Source organism: Toxotes jaculatrix, chromosome 6 (genome assembly GCF_017976425.1).
Source record: "Toxotes jaculatrix isolate fToxJac2 chromosome 6, fToxJac2.pri, whole genome shotgun sequence".
Classification (NCBI taxonomy): Eukaryota; Metazoa; Chordata; class Actinopteri; family Toxotidae; genus Toxotes; species Toxotes jaculatrix.
In genome coordinates, this window is record NC_054399.1 from 22082312 (window position 1) to 22107285 (window position 24974).

The window sequence follows — 24974 nt, forward strand, 5'->3', positions numbered from 1 at the left end:
TCCTATGTTAATGTTCTCCTGATTTGCTGCCTCTTGTGGGACGAGACCGCTGGTCACATCCTGTGTCCCCCAACAGTCAATGTGTAACCATGACCACTATCTTTCCCTAAACATAACCGAGTCTATTCATTAAGACAAATGTGCTAACTGAAATTTTAAATAGTTTTTCAAAGTCATTCTACAATTTCACAATCCACAAATAACCTTTTAGAAGGTGATTCCTTAAACGACCCTTTGTGTAAATGGTTATGAAAAGAACCCTCGAAGAACTTCTGCTACAGAAGAGGGTCATTTATTAAAATGTCTTTTTGTACCCAGCTGGTTCAGTAAAGAACTCCTATTAAGCGGTTATTCAGCTTATTTTTCACTGTCTATACACCGTGCACACAAAATAATAGTGGTACAGTTACGTGTCCTTTTGAGGTTAAACCTTTAGGCAGAAATACAACAAATAATAGAAGAAAGTTCAGAAGTCTATTTTAGACTTGTCTTAGTCTGCAGCCTTTTCTGTCCTTGCTGTTTCCATTTCCTTTTGCTCCTGTTTTCGCTTTTTTTCAATTTTTTTTTTACATTGTCTGCCTTTCTGATTTATGCAGACCACAGACGGTGCCTCGAGTCCATCAGAGTTTGAGTAATAAATGGGCCCATGCCGGAATGAAAGGCTTTTATTAGCTGCATGGTGAAAGAATCAAACCTCCCTGCCACACTGCAGACATAAATAAAAAAAAAAAACACACACACACACACACTGCACGTCTATGGAAGAGAGCAGCCACCCCACATTAAAGCTACTGTAGTCTGTGAACACACACATATCATTTGGCATGTGTCACGTAGGAGTTTAGGGTATGACTGGCGGTCTTTGACATGGTAATGAGTGCGTCTTTCATTGGACCAGACGTTCACTGTGAGGGAATCTTTACAGAGAAAAGGTTGGTGTAGATGAAGAGAACATTTAAATCGGTGCTATCAGACCTTATTGTAGCCGGTGTTCACACACATTTGACTCAGTACTTGTTAAGAGTTGACTCTGCTGTCGCTTATTTTACTGAACGTGACCTAATTCATGTTATTATATCACGTTTAAAACAGCTGTCTGGTTTTATAGATTGGTTTTGGTATTTGGAAATTACAAGCTGCACCTTCATGAGAAAAAAGGTGAATGAACTGAACGTGTCCCTTGGCTTTTGCAGCTTTTTTGAAGCTGTTGTTTGGGTTTAGTATCATCTCTGATCTCAGACGGGCTCTGTAAACTTCAAGATTTATATAAAGAGATAAAGAGAAGACAGTGTTGATTTCATATTTGGCATATTTACAGACAGAAGTAGCACAAATAATGAAAGAAGTGCAGACAGAATCTGTTTTATGTCCCTTCTGATATCACGCAGTGTATGAGTCAAGCAAGTGGAGGAAAAGAAAAAGTTTCTCTAACCTACTTTCTGGCCCTTCAAGGCTTTTCATCCTGCCTTGGTCACTCAGCATGTTGTATTGATGCTGATGTGGGTATTAAAGTGCCACCTAATCCTCCAGTTAAACTCTCTATAGTATTTTATCTTGCTGTATTATGGCTTTGACTTCCACTTTTCCAAATTAAGTTTATATGAAATATATATATTTTTTAAATCACCATAACTGGCTAACTAGAAAGCCAGCAATGCAAAAACAATGTTGCTTCTTGAGTTTCACTTTGAGTCATCCAGTTGCCATCCACGCCACATTTAAGACCCTCAAAACTCAGAGTTTATGTCAGTTTTGTCTATTCCTGTCTGAAACAGAGGACCCATTGTTTCAAGAATTGGATTTAAGCTCGTATATTTGCCAGCATTATCATTATAAAGTCCATACATGCCATGCTAGAAGAGAAAGCTTGAAAATCGTAGCAACAGTAATGAAAGCCTAGCAAAGGGTCAGCTGGCTCTGATTATAGTCGAGCTTTAGCTTAAATCTACAAGTATATTGCAGTAAAACAAATATAGCTCTCCTGGCCTGCTGTTCCCCCATTATAGAGAGGAGTACAATAAAAACGATGGTCTCATTTGAACATAATCAGTGGTTCCACTTTACTGTGACATGTTCATCATCAAATAAAATTTATTACGAATGAAAGAAAGCTGTAATCTCTCTAACCAACATGGGCCATTAGCCTGCTTCAGCTTTTATACAGCAGGGCCCTGAGAATGAAAATGCGCTGGAAGTGATTTGTCGATAAATTGAGTTTGTCTCTCTATCCTTTTGGGTAAGAGAAGGATTTCTCCTCTGACACGGTTCAATAAGAACAAAGAAAACCCTCCGTAATTCATCTCCCCCCCTGCTCCTGCTCTTACAGCTGTAGGTGGAGGAAAACTGACAGGGAACAGGTTGAAGCTGATGAGAAAGACTGACGGAAAGGCAGAAATTACTTTAAATGACCTTGGAGGCGTACCTTCATCTATGGCTCTGATCGTCAGACAATCCATCATCATACAATACATTGTGTAACATCTGGAAGATGTTACATCTTAAATTCAGCTTCCCACAAACAAGCAGTGTATTGATCAGTTTCACAGTAAATCCAGCAACTGAATGACAGTACATCAATTCTAAGGTAGAAGACAGTCTGATTGAAAAAAGTTTCTAATGAAAAAATCTGAAGAGTACTGACCGGGCTGACAGGGATCTCTCTCGCTCTTTAAGTGAGACAGAGTAAGATATCTTTGAATCTGTCGGTGTCCCGATAAGCTTCTGTTGTCTTTGAAGTTTATCTGTCCCTGTGTGCAGCGCAGGCACAGATATATGACCTCAGAGGGAACAGATGGTAAGAAAGAAAAGACATCGGTCAGACGGGAGGCTGAAAGCTTGGAAACCAGAAGCCGAGAGTGGGAGACAGTGACAAAGTTACAGAGGAGAAAGTCTTTAAGTATGCATTAACGCTGTGACAGTCGACAGAAAAATAGATTTCCCTTGTTTCCAATAGGACGCAACAGGAAACTGTGCCAACAGTCTTGGAAAGTCTCATTTATCAAGCCTGATGACTAAACCTCCTTTCAGAAGCTGAATTTTTCACACTGGAGACAATCCAGATGTTGAAATGTCTTGTTAACTGGATGCAATCACAAATGTTGCTTTTTATGTTTTAGGAATGAAAGTGGGAACAAACTAGCTTCTCTGCTTGGCAAAGAGAAAATGGTTTGCTTGTGGCTGACTGCCACTCTTCATGGGTTTTTTTTTCTCTGCTGCAAGAGATGCTCATGAATTTGGTGAACAGGTGTTGATGGCGAATCCAGCAGCCGACAGCTCGCAGCTATAAACTACCCCCTCCAGACCCGTAACAACAGACTGAATTGGCTGAGAGGAGCCTACAGCAACACTTCCCAATAGTCTTTAGACATTCACATTTAATCAACTGTTAGCATCACATGTACAAATGCATAGAACGAGGCCATTTTCTCTTTTGATTGTTCCTTTTTCCCAACTATGCAATGCAAGGCCAAAAGTGTGTGGACGACAGAACAAAGTGTTTGGACACTTGAAATAGCTGTTCTGGAGCTTTTGATCATATCACAGGGTCATCCTCAGTACATAGAGTTGCCATTTTTCAGACCAAGTTGAGATTGGAAAATCATTCTTGACCTTGGAGAGGTACGATTGCAAGCTCCAGAGCAGCTACTGAGTAGACATTGTAGGTAGATTATTTTGCCAACTGCTGGTTGGGACTTTAAGCCAACATCGTACAACAAATGGGCAACTATATCTGCTGAAGAACATTGTTAGATCCAGGGGAGCTACTGAGTGGAGCCTGTGGTGAAGTAGTTTTGCCACTATACATACACTTTAGCAGGGTCACAGGGTTTAAACTATTTTGTCTTTTTAAAGCTCATTGTATAAAAGGACAAACGCAGAAGAGAACTTTTTTACATCAGTGTAATGTGATTTTAAATTGGATTTCCTGAGAAGTTTTGTAATATATAGTTTTTCTTGTTAGACACTAAATGTACAGACCAATTTGTACTTTTGTGTGGTTGTGTGTGTGTGTGTGTGTGTGTGTGTGTGTGTGTGTGTGTGTGTGTGTGATGTCAATGCGTACAACCACATATATTCAGTTGCAGATTTTGGCTTTGATTCAAAGACATTGCGGCGTCGCTGAGTTTGATGAAACGTGATGGACCCTGTAGCGTCTGTAGCATCTTAAACACAAATGGTTTTGGAAAATGAAATGCCTTTTCATAAACAACATTGCTTGAGATTGAATCAGCCACCGGTCTGTGGAGAAAAGGGGGAGGGGGTAGAGGCAGGGTTGATGTGGGAAGAAAATATAAGAGAGGGGGAGAGAGAGAGTGAGAGTAGCAAGAGTGTAAAAGAAAGAAAAAATATGATAAAGCAAGAGAGAGTGGCACAGAAGGGGCCCGGTTCTCTATCAATATGACTGTGGGAGTGGGAGGTTGGTAAGAGAGGGGGAAATGAACATACCTAGAGACACTATAATGACCAGCAGTAAAGGAATAAAATCAAGATGGATGGTTTGATAGGACAAACAGGATCCAAGGGGGTTGATGTAAAGAGGGGAGAAAGCTTTGTGGTTGGCAAGAAAGAGAGAAGTATGTGGCGGTGAGAGAAACTGAGAAAGACAGTGTCTCTGTGGAGCTGACATGGGAACTGCAGTCTAATCAGAAGATGCAGCAGAAGCTCTTCACAGATGAGTGGATACACAACACTGACTATTACTTTAGTAGCAGAAATACCCTGTAATTCCATTTGATCTGTTTTTCCCCTCATGTCCCTGACGTTGGTAGTGCATGTCAGAGTCTTTCTGTGAATTGGAAAAGTTCCAGTATGTTTTCATATCATGAAAAGTTGTCTGCATGTACAGTAGTGGCCATACATGCAGCTGTTTTGTAGGGCTGTCCCTTTTTATTAGCCATTTTGGCTGTCATACAAGGACGGGAAAAATTTCCATTAGATCTGTAATGATTCGAGATGATTTGTTCCTATTGAAAAATCCCAGTCTGTAATTTGAACAGTCAGTTTGAATTAGTTTGTAAAATCACAATCACCCAAACCTGCAGTACTGAATGTCATGCTACCCTGTCTCTTCGACAGCTGAAGATGGAGGAAATTAGTGAGCCATGCTGAGCTGATATACACAACACAATGTCAGTCCTACAGCACAGAGTTACACAGCATCGTGGTGGTTTGTTGTTTGCCTCCTCCTTCGTTGTTTCCAGTGTAAACATGACAGCCGCCATGTCGGCAAGGACCGAGCAGTCAGCTGCTGCTCTCGTGAACGAGCTCACAGCCGTTTGCCACTTTGCCATCCCAGATGATGATGATGGTTCAGCTTTTTTCATCCTGCTGCTGCAGCTTGCTGTGTGACCATGGCAACCAAAGAAACCACACCAAGAAAGTGTTGTAGGAGCTAATTGTACAAGCATCAAATTTCCTCTTCCATCAACAGTTTCTTCTAACCAACATGGGCCATGGCGGTTTCCTGTTTGCTAGGTTTTCTCTCTGTGGTTATGACGTCATAAATATAAGATGATTTTAAGCTGGTCATCGTGTTTGCTCTCAGGGATGCAACAGGAAAAATAGACAGCAGAATAATGATAAATCAGGTACATTAGAAATAATACTGTGATAAAACCTTTTTGTAGAAGTGATGGCGCTTGACAGCTGAGGTCTCAGCTGCATAATTTAAACACAGGCATATGTATGTTGTAGTTTCTTCTGTTTTCTTTAAATTTGCAGTTTTCTGCTGCGTGTACTACAACTGCACAGGGGACATGTTGGAAGCGTCCAGAATAAAATAACAAACACAGAGACAGTTGACAAGATAAAAGACCAGAATATGTCTTGTATAAAGGTTGTAGTGAAGTGAAGGGGTAAAAGTGAACTTAAGAAGACACTGCTTCTCTCTGCAGGAGTGCTCTAGTTTCTTCCAATGGTGGAGAACAAAGAGAGTGAGCCTTTTATATTGTGGCTGTGGAGGGGCCCGGCTCAGTTTCTAACAGCTCTGATTGTTGGTTTTCTATGTCTTCGTCTCACAGTCCCTCTGGCTTTCCCCTGGGGGCTGTGATAGAGATCTTGTTAGCTTCCTCTCTCTGGGTAATTTTAGGGTCGCAGTGATTGGCTCATGGCTCTCAGGTGTATCTACAGTCGGTCTGAGTGCCCAGTGTCTCCAGTAATCTGACTGCCTACTACTTTGGACTCTGTCCATGTCATGTATTCCAGTGATCCTCAGCAAGTCCTCATACAAAATAGTACAAGACACAAGAGTATGTACCGCCACCCGGTTAGCTCAGTTGGTAGAGCACGAGCGCTCACTCTCTCGGGGTCGTGGGTTTGAGCCCCACTCCGGATGGCACCACCTTCCATGGGCCCACCACCTGTGGGAAGTGCCGTAGGACTTCGGTGCATTGTGGACTGGGCGACAGTCGCCCCCGCAGCCTGGGCCCGGACCCAGAAAAGTGGCAGATGATGACATGACAAGAGTATGTGGGTTTCAAGATTGACTGATTTTTCTGATCTGCCACCTCTGTGGTTAAGGTGTGGTCACATTTAAGCAACTAAAACTGCTTTTCAGATAAGAGATATAAAGCATTCATGGTTAAAACAAGTTGACACTGACTGAGAGGGACACAGAAGGCTCTTTAGACTTTTTGTGTTGGGTTAACAACACCACTGCAAGAGACAGACTATCAGTAAAAGCAGCAGAAAATCTGGTATCTATGCATATGTTTAAACTTAAATGGATTTGTTTGAGCATAAATCAGAGCGTGAACAGTGCACATATTATACCAGGGCACAAGTCAATGATCCGTGAACACGTCTATACTATAAAGCAGTTATGTTCTAGTGGTAAGTCCACACACAAACCCACAGGTCATTTAGCTGAGAGCTGAAGGACGCATACATGAATTCCAACTCTGATAGATGTTGCAGTTGTTTACTGCCAATACAAAGACACACTACACGGTTGGACGAGTGAATTGAACCCTCAGAAACACTGTACATTGCTAAGCCATATGGGGTATGGCATAAGTTAGTGTTCTCTTTCAGAGATTCTTCAGTTAATGTACATTCAGTGCTGTAAAAATCAGGAAACCACAGACCTTACTTGTAGAGAGAAGAGGGAAAAAAAAAAACATCTTCCAATGTATCTGCCATAAAAAAAATTGTCCTAAGTATGAGCAGTGCCTTCAGGTGCTCTATGAGAGTTAAAACCACATGCCTTTCAGTTCATCAGGCACCTAATGACAACACGACACTTTGCACATTCAAGAAACGTCCACTTTCAGTTTGTGTAATCATGAACTAAATGATCTGAGCTGTTAATTAAACCTCATATCCTCAGTATTTCACTGCTTCTCCCTCCCACCAACGCTTCTTCTCTCTCTTCATCTCCCTTTCTCTCTTTTTTTTCTCCTCTATTATTTTTTATAGCCCTCTTTATTCTTTTTTCCTCTCTCTGGAGGGTTCATGCCGTTGAGATGGATCTGTACTCATGACTGGCCAGGGAAGAAACTTGCTGCTCAGGAGCCTCTGGTTTGGAACAAATTGGCACGTGGCATAGTGGAGCATCTTGACCAGCAGAAATTGTGTTCCTTGTGTAAAAGATGGACAAGAAGTTGTCGACAGAAGCACCATGATCATCTCAGAAAGGCCTTTGCCAATGAGCTAAATAAAGAGCTTGTATAACAGCAGACCAGGCACCCTGTTCTTCATCTTCCCTGCTGAGATCGTTGAACACTTCCGTTAGGTGACCTGAGTAGTGTACTGTATGTGTGTGTGTGTGTGGGCATGCAACCACAGGTTTATGTGAGTCTTTTATATCCATCCCCATACATTCAACACCTCTCGAGGAATTGTGGTCATCAACAGAAATGCAGGCTTTTATTGTGCTCTCCTGGCTCCTGGCTGATATTTGTGCGAGGGAAAATAGCACCATTGCCTGATGACACGTTTGTCTCGGTGTGTGTTGCCGTCTTTGTTGCCAAAATGATGGATTATACTGGAAACAGGAGGAAGGGAACTTTAGGAAATAATGACCCGTTTATCAGGAAATGGAGGCTGCAAATGTTAGACTGACTTATATGCGTGATGGATGAGCCTATTCTTCTATTCATTTCAATTCAGTTTGTTTACACGTATGCTAATATCCTGTCACCGTCACGAAGTGGTCCATCTCCAAACTGAGTGCACGTAAGCGAATCCTGTTTACTGTAACCCAGAGTAGCCACATACAGGAATAGATCCCTGTTTGCACAAGACCAGTTTTACCTGGAACGTCCTGTCACTTATAACGAATTCTATTATTGTCAAATGTGAAAAGTAAAGTTTACCTGGAAGGCTGCATCTAACAACTCTTTTGATTTAAATCAATTAATCTATTAATTTATATATATTTTTTAATATTTATCAGGTAGTTTGACAAAATAATCTCAGGGTCACTCATTAGGTTTTTATTAAACCTTTGATTTCGCAGTCGTTCCTATCGGATGTTGATGACTCAGTTGAAGAGGGCCGCTTGTTATCATGTGACCAAGTGAGCAGAGTCCATCCACTGAGGAAAACAGTGAGATGTGGTTGAAAACTCAGGAAAAAGACAGTAAATTGAGATTTTTGGACCAGTTGTTGTTTCCAAGGTCCAGAATTAACATTTGTTAAAGGTTTCTAAAGGTGGAAACTATTAAAAAAATATACTGATCAAAGGCCATTACAATTCTTGACAGTTCATAGTAATACATTTCAATTGCCAGTAAAGCAGTTAAACAAATGTGTCTTCACTTAATAATTTACCAAAACGATTATCAAAATTAGTATTATTATTATTTTTTTTTTTTGTTGATTGTGTAGTTAATTACACGTCTAAAAATTCTGACTTTAAATCATACAGCATTTTTCTGCAAGCACATATTTCATTTAACAACAGTGAGGAATTTGTGCACCAAGTCTGAGTTTTTAGTGTGCTTTGTTTTTAATGAGTCACACAGAGAGTTTCTCGAGCTGCGACTGGAGCTGCTGATTCACTTCGGTATCTCCTCTCTGATGTCGGAGCCAAACTCAGCGTGATACTGTGAATACCCCCATGAAATGAGAGAATTGCAACAGTTCACAGATAACATTAAAGACGTAATACCACATCATGACGTCCTGGATAAAAATGTTGGAAGCTCACATCACATGGAACAGGTCTAATTATGAACCACTTGATCAGACACACATGCAGGGCTAAACTACTGAATTGGTACAGCACAGTTCTTCCAAAGGTTCATGTTTCTCCAATAGGTAAAGCTCATTCAGAAATACTGAGTTCAGCTCTTGCTGAAAATCAAGACTGAAACTGTTTATCATGGACCACAGCTCTGGAATTGTGAAAGTAAATATAATTGGCATTAGGTTGTATTTATTTTTAATGCCAGACATTTTTATTGAAAATAAATGACTTTCAGAATCAGAATTCAGCAATGGTAATGTTTTTTTCCCCCTGCTTTTAGTCCTCCACTTATGTCAAAAATGATTGTGGCTGCAGTAGAAATTAGCAATTTAATAGTATTTTAGGTGCAAATTCAGTCAGCTCATCTAGCAGAGACATTAGGGATTATCCTAAATGACCTAAACTGTGTTGTGAGCCATTATCTGTGCTGATTAAAACGCCCCCACCGCCTCTTCCTGGAGAAGAGGTGCTGCATTTTGGGAAAAGTCAGACTGAATAAATTGCCGGTTGTGTAAAATGAATGCTTGTGTGATTCCTCAAGTGCAGCAGTTTCTGTGGTACAAGTGTTTTAATTACATGCATTCATATTCTCAAATTCTACAGATATTATAAAGATAGATGTAGCATTGATATTATAATTCACATTGCTGCTGTATGTTGGAATGGAAGCTGAAAGCACCAGAGATGTGGATTCAGTGATGGGGCCGTATCAGACAGGAATAGACAGGCTTATTAGAGATAAGTGCTCTCTGTCATATTACGCTGCATACACTTAGCCAGTCAATCCCTGCATGAAATCTGTTAAACTGCCGCTGTAATCATCTCTGTGGAGGTCAATCATGCAATCCATCAGGCATACCAACATTAAAATCTTGCGTGTGCATCACAGTCAGCATCACAGCAGATTACAACACGCCCATAAAACCACCCATAAAACTCTGTCACATAAACATTCATGCACTTTGAGACTTGAAATTAACGGCTGAAGTGGTGTAGCCTTCTCTGTGATACTGTATGAAAATATATTCTATGAGTTTCAGTGTGTATGTGTGTGTGTTTTCTGTCCTTTGTTGAAGATATCTACAGGGTGCTTAGTACAGTAGTTAAAAGATAATGCATGTCTTTTTCCAGCACTCTCCTTCTGCAGCAGGAAAATAGGCCACATTTTTTTGTCTCTGTACATTGTGCTATTGAAGACAATGTGGTTTCCATTATAAACAATCATTTTCTCTGAGGGTTAATTATTTTGTTTTGCCTTGCCTTTCCTGTCAGCAGTGAATTACATTTTGTCCAAACAACCTCACTTTCAGTTGGCATGGAAGATGCTGTTGTCACTGCGAGGAGAACATTTTTTTTTTTTTGCCACTTTAAGACTGATTTCTGAAAGTGGATTTACAACAACCTGTACAGCTGTTAATTTCATCCATGCAATTCTTAATTCAGCCTCCAAAGCTTTGATTGGTAGGCTGATTTCTAGAGCTGGCCTGATTGGCTTTATCCTTTGTCCTTTACCCCTTAAAAATTAAAAAATTTGCAAAGGTATGAAAGGTACCTTGAAGCTTGTAAAGGACTTTGTTTGCAGGTATGTTTCTCAGTGTCTCAGGAGGGATTTGTTAAGGTCACAGCACACATCTACATCTAAAGATAACCTGACATTACATCTGGATAGATTCAGAAACCTGCTTCGTAACAGTAAATCATCATTATTATGGGCCGCCAGTCAAAAGAGAGCAATGGCTTCTCCTCCCCCTCAGTACACAAACTGTAATTGCACGCTAAAACAATGTTTATGGGCTTTTTGTGTAAGCTTGTTTCTGTTGTCCTCAGTTTAATGACTGAGAGCCACTTTAACTCAGAAAATTGCCACATAGAGCTATTATTATTATTATTAATCATCATGATACTGCAGTGTGTGAGTGGATGTATGCATAAATGCTTTGTAGTGATTGCAGGTAGTGTGTACCTGTACTGTATTGTCCTTTTACCATTCTCTATACAGTATGTCCACCTATGTATGAACTATGCCCAACATAGTCAATGTAGCAAATGTATGGTGGTTCTATGAAACAAGCCTGGAACTAATAATGATCGATTAAACAATTATTTCTTTTAATTAATTATTAGTCTTTAAGACAGATGATTTCCAAAGCAGGCTGGGAGCGGCGTGGACATGAGAAACTAACACACCTCACTGGACTTTTGACAATTCAGTCAACAGGCTGACAGCCAGGATTGTGTGTTACAGTCAGCACAGTGTGTAACCCAAGGTTGAGGAGCTGATTGGGTTCCTGTCCAGCCTTGGTAAAGCTCCTGGACCTGCTCTTTCACAGACAAGACCCTGAGTTCTGTGTTCTGTCATCTTCCATTATACTGTAACCTTTCATCCTCATGAAGTTATTCTGTCATCATGCGCGCAGCATTCAGATGTTCAAGTCTGTACTTTACACTGCTTGATACGAGTCAAGGGCACAATGAAGGGTTAGTATTGAACACTGAAAATACAAACTTTATAAAGGTGTTGAATGTGTGACTTTAGAATGACCTTCTCTGTATTCATTTTAAAGGTTTTAAACATTGTGAGAACAGATTTTCATAGTTAGGTAATATTTCACAGTTCACCCCTTTGTAAAATTAGCCAAAAAAATAAGATTTAAGACTTATTTCCTGACCTTATATACTCCAAACAATTATTAGTTAATTGTTCATTTTTAGTTTGTTCAGACTAACGTTTAACCTGAGCTAGATTCTTTGCATATCTTTGCTGTCTGTGAATAGGTGCTTTAAATTATGTTATATAACACACACAGAGACATACACACTCTACCCTATGTGGGTATTTGCTCCTTGCCAATAGGATACTTAACAGTCCTGTTTCTTTTCTTCATCTTATTCTTTTGAGATTTTTTTGAGTGTTACTTCGCTGCTTTCATGTGAGTCCTTTTTTTTTTTTTTTAACAAGGGAACTGCAACTAAATTAGAGAAAACCAAGTCAATATTAAGTAAGTTACTCTAAGAGTGACACTATACAGAGCAGAACAAAGGACCATCTGCTGACTGACAGAGCGCCTGACAGCTACAATTGCAGGAATATTGACAGATTGATTGACAGGAAGTGCCAGCAAGCAGGTGGGAAAACATGACAGATGAAGTTCAACAAAGAAGTGATTGAATGCAAACACAGCCAGCGATAAACACAATTTTTCACAGCCTGACGTTTCCTATATTTCAGCAGTGTGTGACACTGAAGATGCTCCAGAAACCTTGAGTTTTGGCAGCTCCATAAACGACAGTGCAAGGTCATTTGTGAAATCAATATTTTGTTGTCTGCTGGAAGTGGCGCATTAAGTCAGCCATCATCACTGAGTTCAGCTTTGTATGGATTGGGGCTTCTCTCTCTACTGTTGCTGTTTTCTTGCACTCTTCACTTTTAATTTCTCACCTCCTCGCTCTGAGCGGTTTTCCCACGAGAGTCACTGCATGGAACTAGAATTGAATTTGAGCTAACAGCAGGAATTTTGCATCATCTCAGGATTTGTGGCCTTGTGACCATGGCTCATGTTCAAGCTCAATAGTACTACAAACTTCAGCATTAATGAGAGTCCACTTTCAGACACACAATCATGTTTGACCCGGCAAGAAACACAGACTAAACAACTCAGTGAGAGTGCAGGCAGGCAGAAACAGACGTACAGACAGTATTTTCAGCTCTTCCAGGCTACAGTGACAGGTGGTTCTATACAACTCAGTTACATCCCACTCTTTCAAAATACCATCAACATGCAGAGAATTCTGGGAGCGGGAGGAAGTCAGCCGTCACCTGGCTGCACATGTGTTCGCAGCGGGTCCTTGAACATGAATATGAATGCAGGATTTCTACAACAACAAAAAGGCTACTTGATCCACTTTTTACACCGGCAGTGTATTTGATATGCAAACTTTGTTTTTCCACACAGTATTGACTGTGGTGGACTGCTGGAGTCCTGTTGTTTGACAGTGCTCGTAGGCCCCATTAGAGGCAGTGGTGGCGATGGCTGTCTCAGTCTGATCTATGGTGTATAAATTGACTGTGACAGAGGTCTGCCGACCACGCTGTGTTCAGTTACCAGGGCTGTTTGTCATTTTCTGTGACAAATCTTTTCATCAATCCTGTGTAACATTGAATCGGAGTGTTTGCGAATTGTGTGTTATTATGATGCTTACGGGGTAAGATATGAAAGAACACAGCAGTTAGATCTTTAAATGTTTCTTCACAGCGGCGGATCCGACCTGCAGTCACACCAGGACGGTTATAACACACCAGCACTCAGTCATTCTTCCCTCCAGCTCTTGGTTGGGGTTAAGTTCCTTTCACAAAGGAATTTTTTATGGTCATTCAGTTTTTCCAACAACCTTTGATGATCTTTGTATTAACACTCAGTTCTCATCTTTCATCTCTCATCTTTCATCTCTCATGAAAAGTTTGGCCTATTTTGTCAACAGGGAAAAATTGTTTTGTAGTATCACAAAAAAAAGTATTTTTCGTATCAGTACAGGAATGCTGTTTTCAACCTCAGACTACAGCAACTCTGTATTTCTGACTCGCTGCCTGGTGGGAACAAAGGCAAAGACTACATTGTTTGGTCACCTATTGGTATAAAAATCTCAGGTATCACAGCGAATGTTACGGCGTTAACTACTATAACTATGTTGATGATGTGGTCTTGTTTCACCACAATCACTCCTTTGTAACTGTGTTTTACACAATGAAAAAAAAAGAAATTATAAACGAAGATGACTTTTCATCACATTCTTGTTCTGTCCTTTATCTGTGTGATTTCTTTTCTGCCTCCAGACATGACTCATCACACTGACCCATCCACGCATCCTGACAAATGCTTGAGAGGATGTTACAATGTCACTGTGCACCTTAATCCACCTAAATATTAATACATCTGTGTTTGTCTTCTCTCTGCAGTATGAATTCAAGGTGAAAAACATAAAGAAGAAAAAAGTCCACATTGTGGTGTCTGTAGACGGCGTGAAGGTCGCCTTGAGGAAAAAGAAAAAAGTGAGTGACCTTTATTATCTTATTTGAAGTATTTCTAACTTTGAAAAAAAGAATCTTCTCCCTGGCTGTTTGAAGTGGCTTTGTCTCATTTCTTGACAAAAGCTGGAGACTGGAGACTTTTATCTCGTAGTAGAACTGGAAGCCAAGATGAAGATAAATCTGAATATTTTTGTACTAACAATACGGACTGCAATGTCTTTTTATTAGACTGTGATTGGATCTCTTACTCATTATAACAGCATGTGATAGTTTCTTGTTGTAATGATATACAAACTTCTTTTGAGTCAATAAGCTGATACGTTGTTATGAGAAACGTGTGTGGTTAAAATGAAAAGGAAACTTTTTTTTTCTGTACACTGTACTCCACTGTTTGATTCTAAGGATGGTATGGCTGGGTGACAATGTAATTAGTTTGCTGAAATCTTGTCCTGCTAGGATGTGTATAATGTCTACCTCATGAAACTTTAGAAGTTATAACCTGCACAAAAAAGGTATTTTCAGTCAGAAAGCTGCATAGATGATAGCGAGCTACGTCAGCTGTTGAATACTTAGCTGTCACTTTAAGATGAGTTAAGAAGTAATCCTGATGAGGAGTAAACTGATCTTTGTGCAAAATGCCCTTTATTTACAGTGTGTATGATAACGACATCATACATCATTTGTGCTAAAATGCTAAATGTTAGATTTTAAGAGAGGAAAAAAGGCCTGAGAGGGATCGAAAGCATGAGGGAGGGTGTGGAAGAAAAGAGGGACAGCTTTTGAAGAGTAAAGAGAAGCGATGAAAAGAGAGTTAAAAGACGAGAAAAGAGCAAAGAGAAAACCGGAGGAAATTGGAGGGGTAAGTGCTGAGACTAGATGTGTTTCCAGGTGCGGGGAGGCTGACAGCTGTAATCCACAGAGACAGACCAAAGTGGTCTTCACCTGCTGGGAATCACAGAGAGTCTGACAGGTGGAAAACCAGTGGATGGAAGCAAAGCGAAGTTTGCTTAGTTTGAACTTCACTTAGCGCCGTCCATTGCCCTTTCCAGCATTTAGTTTTTCATCTTAATTCATTTTCCAGGCTTGAGCCCATTCACAGTTTTTAAGGTTCCTCTCAAATGTATTTAATATTTAACATAAAACAAGTGGCTGTCAACCATCATCATGTGTTTAAACTGTTGCTCTCTTCAGACAGATAATTTGTCCAGGACTAGAGATTCCTGTTGAATTGTGTTACCAGTCTGCTTGTTAGGAGAGAGATACAGCAGATCAAAACTCTGATTGGCTGCTGAGAGTCGAAAAGGTCACTATGGCCAAATGGTCACGGCTGATCGTCTGCTGTTGACTCATTGGCAAGTTGCCTCCAGATTCTGCTGAAAAATGTCAAATTTGTGCGTTTAAGTCACTCAGGCTTTAAGTTTTGTCATTTATTTCATTTTTTTTTAATTAGTCTTTTAGTGCTTCAGCTTGAAAAATGAAACGTTTCGAAAGGTCTGGCATTCCTGAAAGACTGTAGATACTGTGTGTAGTATTGACCTTGACTTGTTCTTACAGCCAGATGTACTCCGCAGATACGCATTAGTGTTCCATGAAAAGGAGGCTTAATTGAGTTGTCCAAATGGTCCTCTAAGGAATGGCCTATTCATTACACCTATATAAATGCTCTGTTAGTTAAATGTGTGTGGACCTGAAAGCTTTTCTGCTTGTCCACATTCTTTTGTGTGTGAACAGTGTTGTACTGTAATAAGTACATTTTTGTGACTACACAATAGCTGATGGTCTGTGGAACTATTTCATTTCTGCGGTTCTTTTTTTTTTTATGCCAGGTTCAGTGTTTTTTCCCGACATTTGCACTCTCATGAGAGGTGATTGGTAAAATGGATTTTGGAGAATCTGATTTCTTTGCTGTTTTCTAAACTTTTAAAGTTGGCATATGCAAAAAGGAACCTCCATCTTATCAGAACATGCTGATCAGCTAACTGATAACAGCAAACCAATCTCCATTCGGCTGCTAAGATTTGTTTTAAGGAGTCCTCACAGGTCCACTTGGGTCCCAGACTTGCTATCAGCTCTGATAATGTTGTGTGCCATAATCGTCGCTGGAGAAAAAATGTGTTTACTGAGGTGCAAACTGTGAAGAGCAGGGAAAAAGGAAATGTGTGCAGCTGTTTGTCAGAGGGTGGGGCATCATGCTGCTGCCAGTGTTATTGTTTGGCTCTGTTTGGGTTGATCTCAGAACGAAAAAAAAGAGACCTTCAGATAAGAGTTCAGATGTAATTAAATGGAGTCTATTAGGAGTGGGTCTTACCGTCCTCAGGTCGAGGCCAGATCGAAGTTCTGTTGTGCTTGGCTGTTTTGTTCTCTTTTATATTAAAAAAGAATTTATGCAGGTCAGGTCTGGGTAAGTTTTCCAGAAGTCTGCTTTGAATTGGGTCCAACATTTTTGAAGACCCTCGCATGATGAAGTGATTTGAATGCGCTGCATTGACTGATGAGGTAAATATTAAAGCCATCATCGAAGGCTCGATGTCAAATTAATTGGCAGCCTGTACTGAAAGGCCGGTCAATAGAAGGATGTTTTGCCTCCACCTGCTTTCTTGTCTTGTTTGGCTCCCAGCCGGAAAGCTGAAATGTCAAGTGTGACAGTCAGCAATCTATTTACATCTCTGAGTACGGCGGGCGCAACGAAAGACCACAGATAGCAGCGATTGAATGATTGAGCCAACAAAGCTGTGTGGAGATAGAAATCAATATGAATAATTCCTGTGTGCTCATGTCTTGACATTTTGATTGTGACATTAAACTGGAAGGTAAATTTAATCAAATGGACAGGCAGACAAAAGGGGAAAATGTAAATAAATGCCTCAAAGATGGAGATGTTAGAATAATATCTACATCATTCTGCTGCAGTTCACTGATGTGATGTATTTTAATCCTATTTTTATGATTTTTTTGGTGCAGTGTTATGAGTTTTTCCTTCCTTTAGTCCTTTAGGTATTAAAACACTTGATCATGAACAGTTTTGATTTTGTTTGTCTCCACAGAAGAAGGAGTGGACATGGGACGAGAGCAAGATGATGGTGATGCAGGATCCCATTTACAGGTGAGCTGACCATAAATTTTATGTTGTGCAAAACATTTAATTTCTCCAGCTCAACTTAAAAACTTATTTTGTTTTTAATTCTTATTGTACTGACTTCACTCTTTATGGTTCACTGAGCCTTTTCCCAAACAAAATTGAATCCAGACTTGATTAGATATACTGTGTTGGCTCAGGAAATGAGAATCTTTTGTCTCTGTCAATGCAAGTGTTGACATTTAGGAGACAGAAAGATATTGTAGCTCTCTGATGATAGCTTTTACTGACTCCAGAGCAGAGCGGCACAGAGAGGAAAGAGATGAGTTATTAGGTGTTGAGAGTTGACATGTTGATTCATAAACATGGTAAACAGGAGAGCAGAGGAGCACTGATAACAGGGAATACAGAAATGTGACTATACTCGGTTCTTTTTAATATTAGCAGAAGCTGCAATAAAGGCATTTTAAAATAATAATTTTAATAGTGTTTGTAATAAATGAGTGAAGTGGAGACAATAAAAATAAGTCAGGAAATGTGAAACTGTCATCACTGTAATCACCCGTTTTCTGCAGTAGTCGTCTGCTTTGGTTTGGAACAGTACACTTCAATCAAAATCACAGTGTGAGGTTTTATGCGCATCCTACAACAGCCTGAGTGGTTTCATAGTGGCAGCTTGAGTTGAGGCACCTCATTTGCTCCAGATGGTTTTGGATCAAAGTACTGTGACCCCGCCCTCTCTCATCGTCTGAGGTGGGAGAGGTGGTTAGGTTTCTCCAGGATGTGCTTGTGATGGGGTGGTAGCTTCATTTCCAGGCTCCATCAGGTCACAGACAGGTCTCTGTGTGTCACCTGTCCATTCTTAGATCAACACTGGACATATAAATAATAGATTTTTTTAAATAGGCAGTTTTAGATTAATTAGATTCAGCATGATATTTCTATGAATAATTTTGATATTGTTAATAAAACATGAGTTTTAACGTGATTCCCCTGAAACCTCTGGATCTCTGTCCAAATCTTAGATTTTTGTCAAGTGATTCAAAGGTCTGCTGATCTGATGAAAGGTTGTTACCTCACATGCAAGTGTCAGACAAAGTACAGAATGAGTTTAAAATTTTTAACTTTCAAGGTGTTGAAAGCCTTTTTTTATTATGTTGAACAGAACCAGGTTAGTGCTTTCTCTCTGCTTCAACTCTTCATGCTAAGCTATGCTACAGCCACATCTGGAGTCCAGCTCTGTCTCACTGTTGGACACAGATCACATAAACATGTTTTCTAGAACATCGAACTGTTTCTTTAAACTGCTGTTTTAGAGAGCTGAGTTAATTGTTCTGTATTACAGGCTGGCCATGAATCTTTTATCAGTTTATCAGTACGTCTGTGTGTGTGTGTGTGTGCGTGTGCATGCGTGTGTGTGTGTGTGTGTACACTTACCTGAATAACAAATTGCATAAATAACAATCACCTCAATATGAAGAATATTGGTCTCTGTGAACCTGATTAAAACACATTTCCTAAACAAGAAGAAGGCAATGTCAGACTGAAAAATGGAATAAAGCAATGTGAATATCAGGAGACCCTGGTTTATCTGTAAGATCAGAATTAGGATTGCGGTGCTTGACAAGGTTTGTGCTGATGTCAGGGAAAACATAATGGATCAAATCTATGGGGATGGTCATAAGGATTTGTGTATGTGAGAGAGTGACGCCTACACTGCTTCACCTCACAGGACTGAGGTCCAGTTCATTCAGGTCATTCGCTGAAGGGGTTTAATCCTTCAATTTGAACTCGTACCACAGTATGTTGTCGTCACAACACACATGCTACACACACACAGACACAGACACACACATACACACACACACACACACACACACACACACACAGATTCTTTGAATTTCAGAGGGCTTCACTTAGAAATGAGAGGAATACTTTCAGATGTCTGCACCATTAATCTCTCTTTCTCATAGACACACACACACACTCATACATATAGTCACAGTGATGTTTGGTCAAACCAGTGAAGGGTCCTTGACTAAAACCAGGTCTTAACCCTCAAACAGTCATTTGAAGCTGTAACAGAAAGTGAGTACCAGCCAAAATGCCCCCACTCCATAAAGTCTATAACTCAAACTGGTCCTTACAAAGATAGAAGTGCAAGTAAACAGAGACACACACACACACACACACACACACACACACACATACAAACACACACACATTCTCACTCCCAGGCGGGTACAGCTCAGAAGTGCATCCAGTATCCCAGTTGGGGGGTTCAGGCTTTGGCAGTGATTCAATGATTCTGTCAGAAAGATGGATTTTGCCCGGCTGTTTGTGTATCAGCATCTCTGAGCTTGGAAATTCTGAAAGATTTTGTTTGGTTGGAGCTGCCCTGGCTTGTCCCACAAATTTGGGCCTGGTGCACAGTTTTTTAAAATTACAGTCACAAAGTTTCCCCACAGGAGGAGGCTGAGTAGCTGGGGGGGGGCGGGGGGAGGACATAGTGCAGAGTATGATGGGAAAGACTCATCCATCAGTCGCTGTCATCTGCCGAGCCGAGTCTGGCAGGTCCTCATCACATTTTGTCTTTTCTGTTCAGCAACTACAATGGTGGTCCAGACTGTAGCCACAGTCATTAAGCATTTGGGCTTTACTACATGTGAATGATTCTCCTTATTTAACTGTAGCTACCAGTAAACCCTGGTTACAGTTCTTGGCTTATTACACAAGCAAGAAAATATAAGAATAAAAAGTATGTCCAAAACCACAGATCCAGGCTTCAGTTTCATTTGTCAGAAATGATGAGATGTTCTTGTGTCACTCTCCATCTAAAATCTGGAAATATTAACAAAAGTAGTAAGCTCATTGTATTCCCATCTGCTCTTCTCAGAGCTGCAACAAAGTATGTGCTGTTAAGCTTCTATTACATCAAACACAACACCTCCTGTTGCTGCTTTGCAATGAAAGAGGCGGATCTTGTTACTTTCAGATCACTAAGCCCGTCCGAGAGTCTGCCAAGGGCAGAGTCCGCTTTCTATGAACAAACTTGTGGTACAGGCCAGCCTGCCAAACTTTATGGGCATCACAAAGCAGATATACGTCGTGAAAAGAAGAGACACTTTCACTGAACAAGTGAAAATGACTAGCAAGTTAGTTAGCCTATCACTGGATACTTAACCTGGTAGCTAAATTGTATTTTCTGTTATTAATATTCAGCTTTGGATTTAGGTCTTTTAAATGGTGCTGAAAGTATCAGCTCTTTGAAAAGCACTCTCTTCTTTAAAGGTGCAACTGTAAATAGTTTTGTGAAGTTGTTAGAGGATGAAGAAGTTCACAAAAACCTCATTATTTAAGAAACAGGTTTTGTTTGTTTTTCAAATCTGTGTTAATGCAACACTCATGTGCCTTATTTACATTGAGAGACATATTGGTCTCTTAAGTTCTGTCCATACTGCCCTCCCTCTGTGCAAAAATGCTTTCCTAAGATCAGTCCAAGGCTAAAATGTGAGTCTGCTAGTCAAATGGGGTGGTTGTCTTTGTCCTGGCAGTCGTGTGTAGGTTTATTGATGTGTTTTGTCTGGCCAAGAAACCTGTTTGTGACTGCCAGGATATAGTTTGCCACTGTGGCTCAGCAAGGAAACACTGTCTGTGGAATTACAAAGATAAAATTTCAGGACATGGAGTCGGTCGTTCACTGTTCGGAGGGTCAGCTTCTCCTGCTCACATGCCGTAGTATCCATGGTTGACCATGATTGTAGCCAATTCCAAAACAGAACCAGGTCTCTCAGATATCCAAACCAGGAGCAGTTGTGAATTCAGTGGAGGTGGCCCGCCTCTGCTGTGAAAAGCTGTGGAAAACCCTGAGCCATATCAGATGAGAGCAGCAGTCAGTCTCTTGACCTTGTTCTATTATCAGTCAGTGGATCCTCTGGTGACCTTGACTGATAAAATGAAATTAATAATCAGCCGCATTTCTTCTTGCAGTCCACTTCTCAACCTCACAGTTGGGACAGTACTGTGATATCCGTGTCCTTGGACTCTTTCAAAGTTATGTTTCACTGGCCCTTAATTTGTTTCCAATATGCATAGAACGTTGTGTATCAGAGCTTCATTTGAAAAGTGACCCCATGCAGTGTGCTGTCTAGTTGTAAAAGAGAAGAGGGATTAGTCTACAAATGTAAATGTGTGAAAGATGTAGCATTTGTATCAGCCTCACATCGTCGAAGTGGAAATTAGAAGGCTTCCCTCGGCGGGTGGAAATCCCCATGTGAGAAAACATGGGGTGAATATAACCTTTTGCTCTTATGCTAGAATTATTGCACTCCATATGCTAATGTGATCCATATTCACAAATAGATTTTCAAATGCAGAGCAAAATGCACATCAAAGATCCCGGAATATTTTTAAATGCTCCTATGTGGGTTTTTCCCGATGCATAGAGGCTGGATGCCGTGTGTCTAAATCATTTGGGAGGATTTAGCTGCTTTGCATTTCTTCTGTGCATTCCTTTTCATCTCCAGCTGCTTTTTAGCCGGAGCTGCTGGCTCACTGCCTCCGAGTCTGTCCACCACCTCACGTGCAGCATCAGCACTGGCAGTGGTGACATGGCAGTGATCATGATCTGTCACATTTACATGTCTACTTGAAAACATGTCTCAGGACTACATTCATTTCCCAAATCCTTTGTGAGTGTTTTTCATAAGGAAAGAACAATATAGCCTACATGTACCAACACTCACATACCGTTTAGGCAAAAATATGCAGGAAGAGCTTCTCAGAAACATTCACGCATAGACAGACACAACTTCAGACTCATACATATTTATTCAGACAGCATGCACACTTGAATGTTTTATATACCGTCCTATAGAACAAACCACAGGGACACAAACAAGCAGGCAAAGAAGACAGATGACAACTTTTAGACATTGCATCACAGCCTCATGCTAAACTACGACTATAAAAACCTTCACACTGTCACCACCAGCTGCTCAAACAATGTTCACTGACAGTGAAAGCAGGTTTCTGGCTGCAGTAGTGATGATAATGACAGATAGGATAATGACGATTTGTAAAGTACCTTTCAAAAGCTCAACCCTCTAGTACAAAACTGGAATTAGATAAAATGTGGCAGACACTGTATGACCCAATCATACTGAAACAAGCTCACAAACAAGCTGAAAATTTCACTTGATTCAAAACCTACTTGGGCTACTTTTGACCATATTGGGGTCAATATGGGGGCTTACTCCATACATTGTCTGGTAAACCGAAGTAGACTGGAATAAAAGAAATAGAAAGAAAACTCAGATCAAATCCAGCGAAAACCAAGTGCAATCAGCGTAATTGCTGCCATCAAATTATGTCCCCAGAGGAAGTTTCAGAGATGATACTGATGAAGAGAACTGTGGTGACTCTGAAATGGACGTGAAGTCATGTTGCAAACCAGTGCACTCCTCTTCCAAAAGTGTCAAACACTCCTGTTTTGACTTGTAGGCTTAACTGTTGCTTACTGAGCACACTCTGAATAGACTTTCTTTGTTATTATGTTGGTCTATTGTCTGCTTTGTGCCTACACTGTGCTCCAGTGCAGATGAGTGTTTGATTCACTGCTGCTTTCAGCTGTGAGTGACATCAAACTCCTGTATCTGATGAGATTGCTTCTGAAGATTCGACCTAATGTCAATTATGGTGTTAAAACAAGTCCTATGCTAATTGTCAGGTTTTTGCAAAAGGCCAATGAGAGTCTTATCCCTGTAATCATTTTATGAGCCCTGAGATTTAACTTTGGAATACATGGCGGGTCTTTGCAGAGGTCTTGGATGATATTTGCTCTGTTCCACGAACAGGAATGTCACGTTCCCATCACTTTTGTTGAATTAATATTGCATGGCAACAAGAAAGATGTAACCTCATTCATGTTTAAGCTCTCGCACTCTGTTGTTGGCAGCAGTACTCACCGCTGTTATTGTGGGCTGCCATAATTCCACTGATGTCTAAAAGGGTTTTCTCGTTTTTTTAAAAGAAACATAGTACTCTCCATGTCATTGGAAATGTCCCTGTAAATTATTTTCTGAATAGAGTTCACACTTTGTGAGCAGCAGACTGCCCCAGATGATAGAGTACAGAACTATGCACTGCTCTCTTTGTACTCTCACGAATATTTTCCATGAGGGTGAGCAAAACGATCTCCACCAATTAAATACCATATCTGTATGGAGAGGGTTTATGATGCCTTTAATTTGCATCGGGGATGAGATTCAGTTACTTAGAGGAAATACCTTCTTGACTCCTCGGCTGCACAGACCATCTGTTTGTTAAAATTGATCCATACATCTACACAAACACTGGATGGTCACGAGTCATCAGATCCTAAACACCTGTTTTATAGAAATATGAAATGGATGTTTAAATCAAGTTTTGACATCATTCCCTCATTGCACATAATGAATATTGCATAGTAAGCAGTTATTGGGGCAGTCAGGTGAAACATGCTATAAAACGTGGTTCATTAGTAAAACGACTGTCAAACGATCTTTTGCTGCTCAATGCAATGTCTCGTCATTTCATTATAAACTGAATCAGGCACTGAACAGGTGTGGCTCCTCTCGAAGGCCCCTGAGCGAGCAAGACAACCAACAAGACCTTGCCGTATTGTCAAGGGAAGAAAGCAAAAGCAAGTTGGACTATGCTGTACTCAGGCAGCAAGGGAATGACAAGGGCAGAGCTCATTACAAAAACAACCCTGTCTCCAAAAAACTGTCTGTATCGGCAGAATGGTTTTCCATGATACGTTTTTGGGCAGTGATTTAATATTGCAGCTCAAATAAGTTTAAACAGTAATATTCCAAGCAAAATTATTGATATTAATAATACAAGTAATGATACCCCTTTCTTTGAAAGGTCCCTATGGAGTCTTTTTTTTTTATTTTTACCACCAGCAGGAACATAGAGCAATTCTCCTGACAAGCATGCTCCTCCTGTTGTTGTTGCTCACGCTCCCCCCCCCTGCATTCACACAAGTCTGCCATCCACGCCACCAGTTCAGTAATACTCATATATATGCTGACCTTTCAAATCTCCCATTTTAACTGTGAAATCCATGTCTTAGTGACTGTCATGGCATCTTGCAGCCATGACATCAGTGTCTCATAGATATCGCACTGTCAAGATGGCTGTGGCTGCTGTAGGGGGTTTTACTGTAAACACAGTTCTTGACCATTATAACAACAGCATGGCAGGTGGAGAGTTCCCATCACTGAGGAGAAACTTTGAGTCACTTTGCTGTTGCTGTTGTCACTTGAAATTTACAGGTGCAGACCTCTCTGCTCTGTCTCTTAACACTCACTGACAAGGTTTGTGTATCCGTATATGTGTGTGTTCTACATCCCACCTGCCAGAGAGCCTCAGCCTCAGGGCAAAACCAGCAGACCAACTTAGTCAGGAGTGTTATCAGAATCCCCTGGATCAAGCACATATACCCTCCCACACACATCAGACTGGCGGCCCGATCACCTTTATTTAGCCATGCTCACAAAGTTGTGCGCAGACACAAACATCCACATACACACAAGACAGACATCCAATTTGGGGGGTAAAAAAAAAAAAACCCACACACACACATAGTAAATCTTATCTTATTTTTCTCTGAAGCACACATGCACACACTATCAAAT

General features: G+C 40.5%; 1 protein-coding gene across 4 annotated transcripts in view; it reads left to right on the forward strand.

Moving 5' to 3' along the window:
* The window catches only part of nos1apa (nitric oxide synthase 1 (neuronal) adaptor protein a), a 155453-nt gene that overhangs the window by 42706 nt on the left and 87773 nt on the right, over window positions 1-24974 (forward strand). For 3 of the 4 annotated variants that reach the window (XM_041040269.1, XM_041040268.1, XM_041040271.1), the window contains exons 3-4: window positions 14145-14237; window positions 17261-17319. In XM_041040269.1, coding sequence (XP_040896203.1) covers window positions 14145-14237; window positions 17261-17319 — 152 coding nt within the window. Of the gene's footprint in view, window positions 1-14144; window positions 14242-17260; window positions 17320-24974 lie in introns of those variants that run through there. The other variant, XM_041040270.1, reaches the window with a different exon arrangement.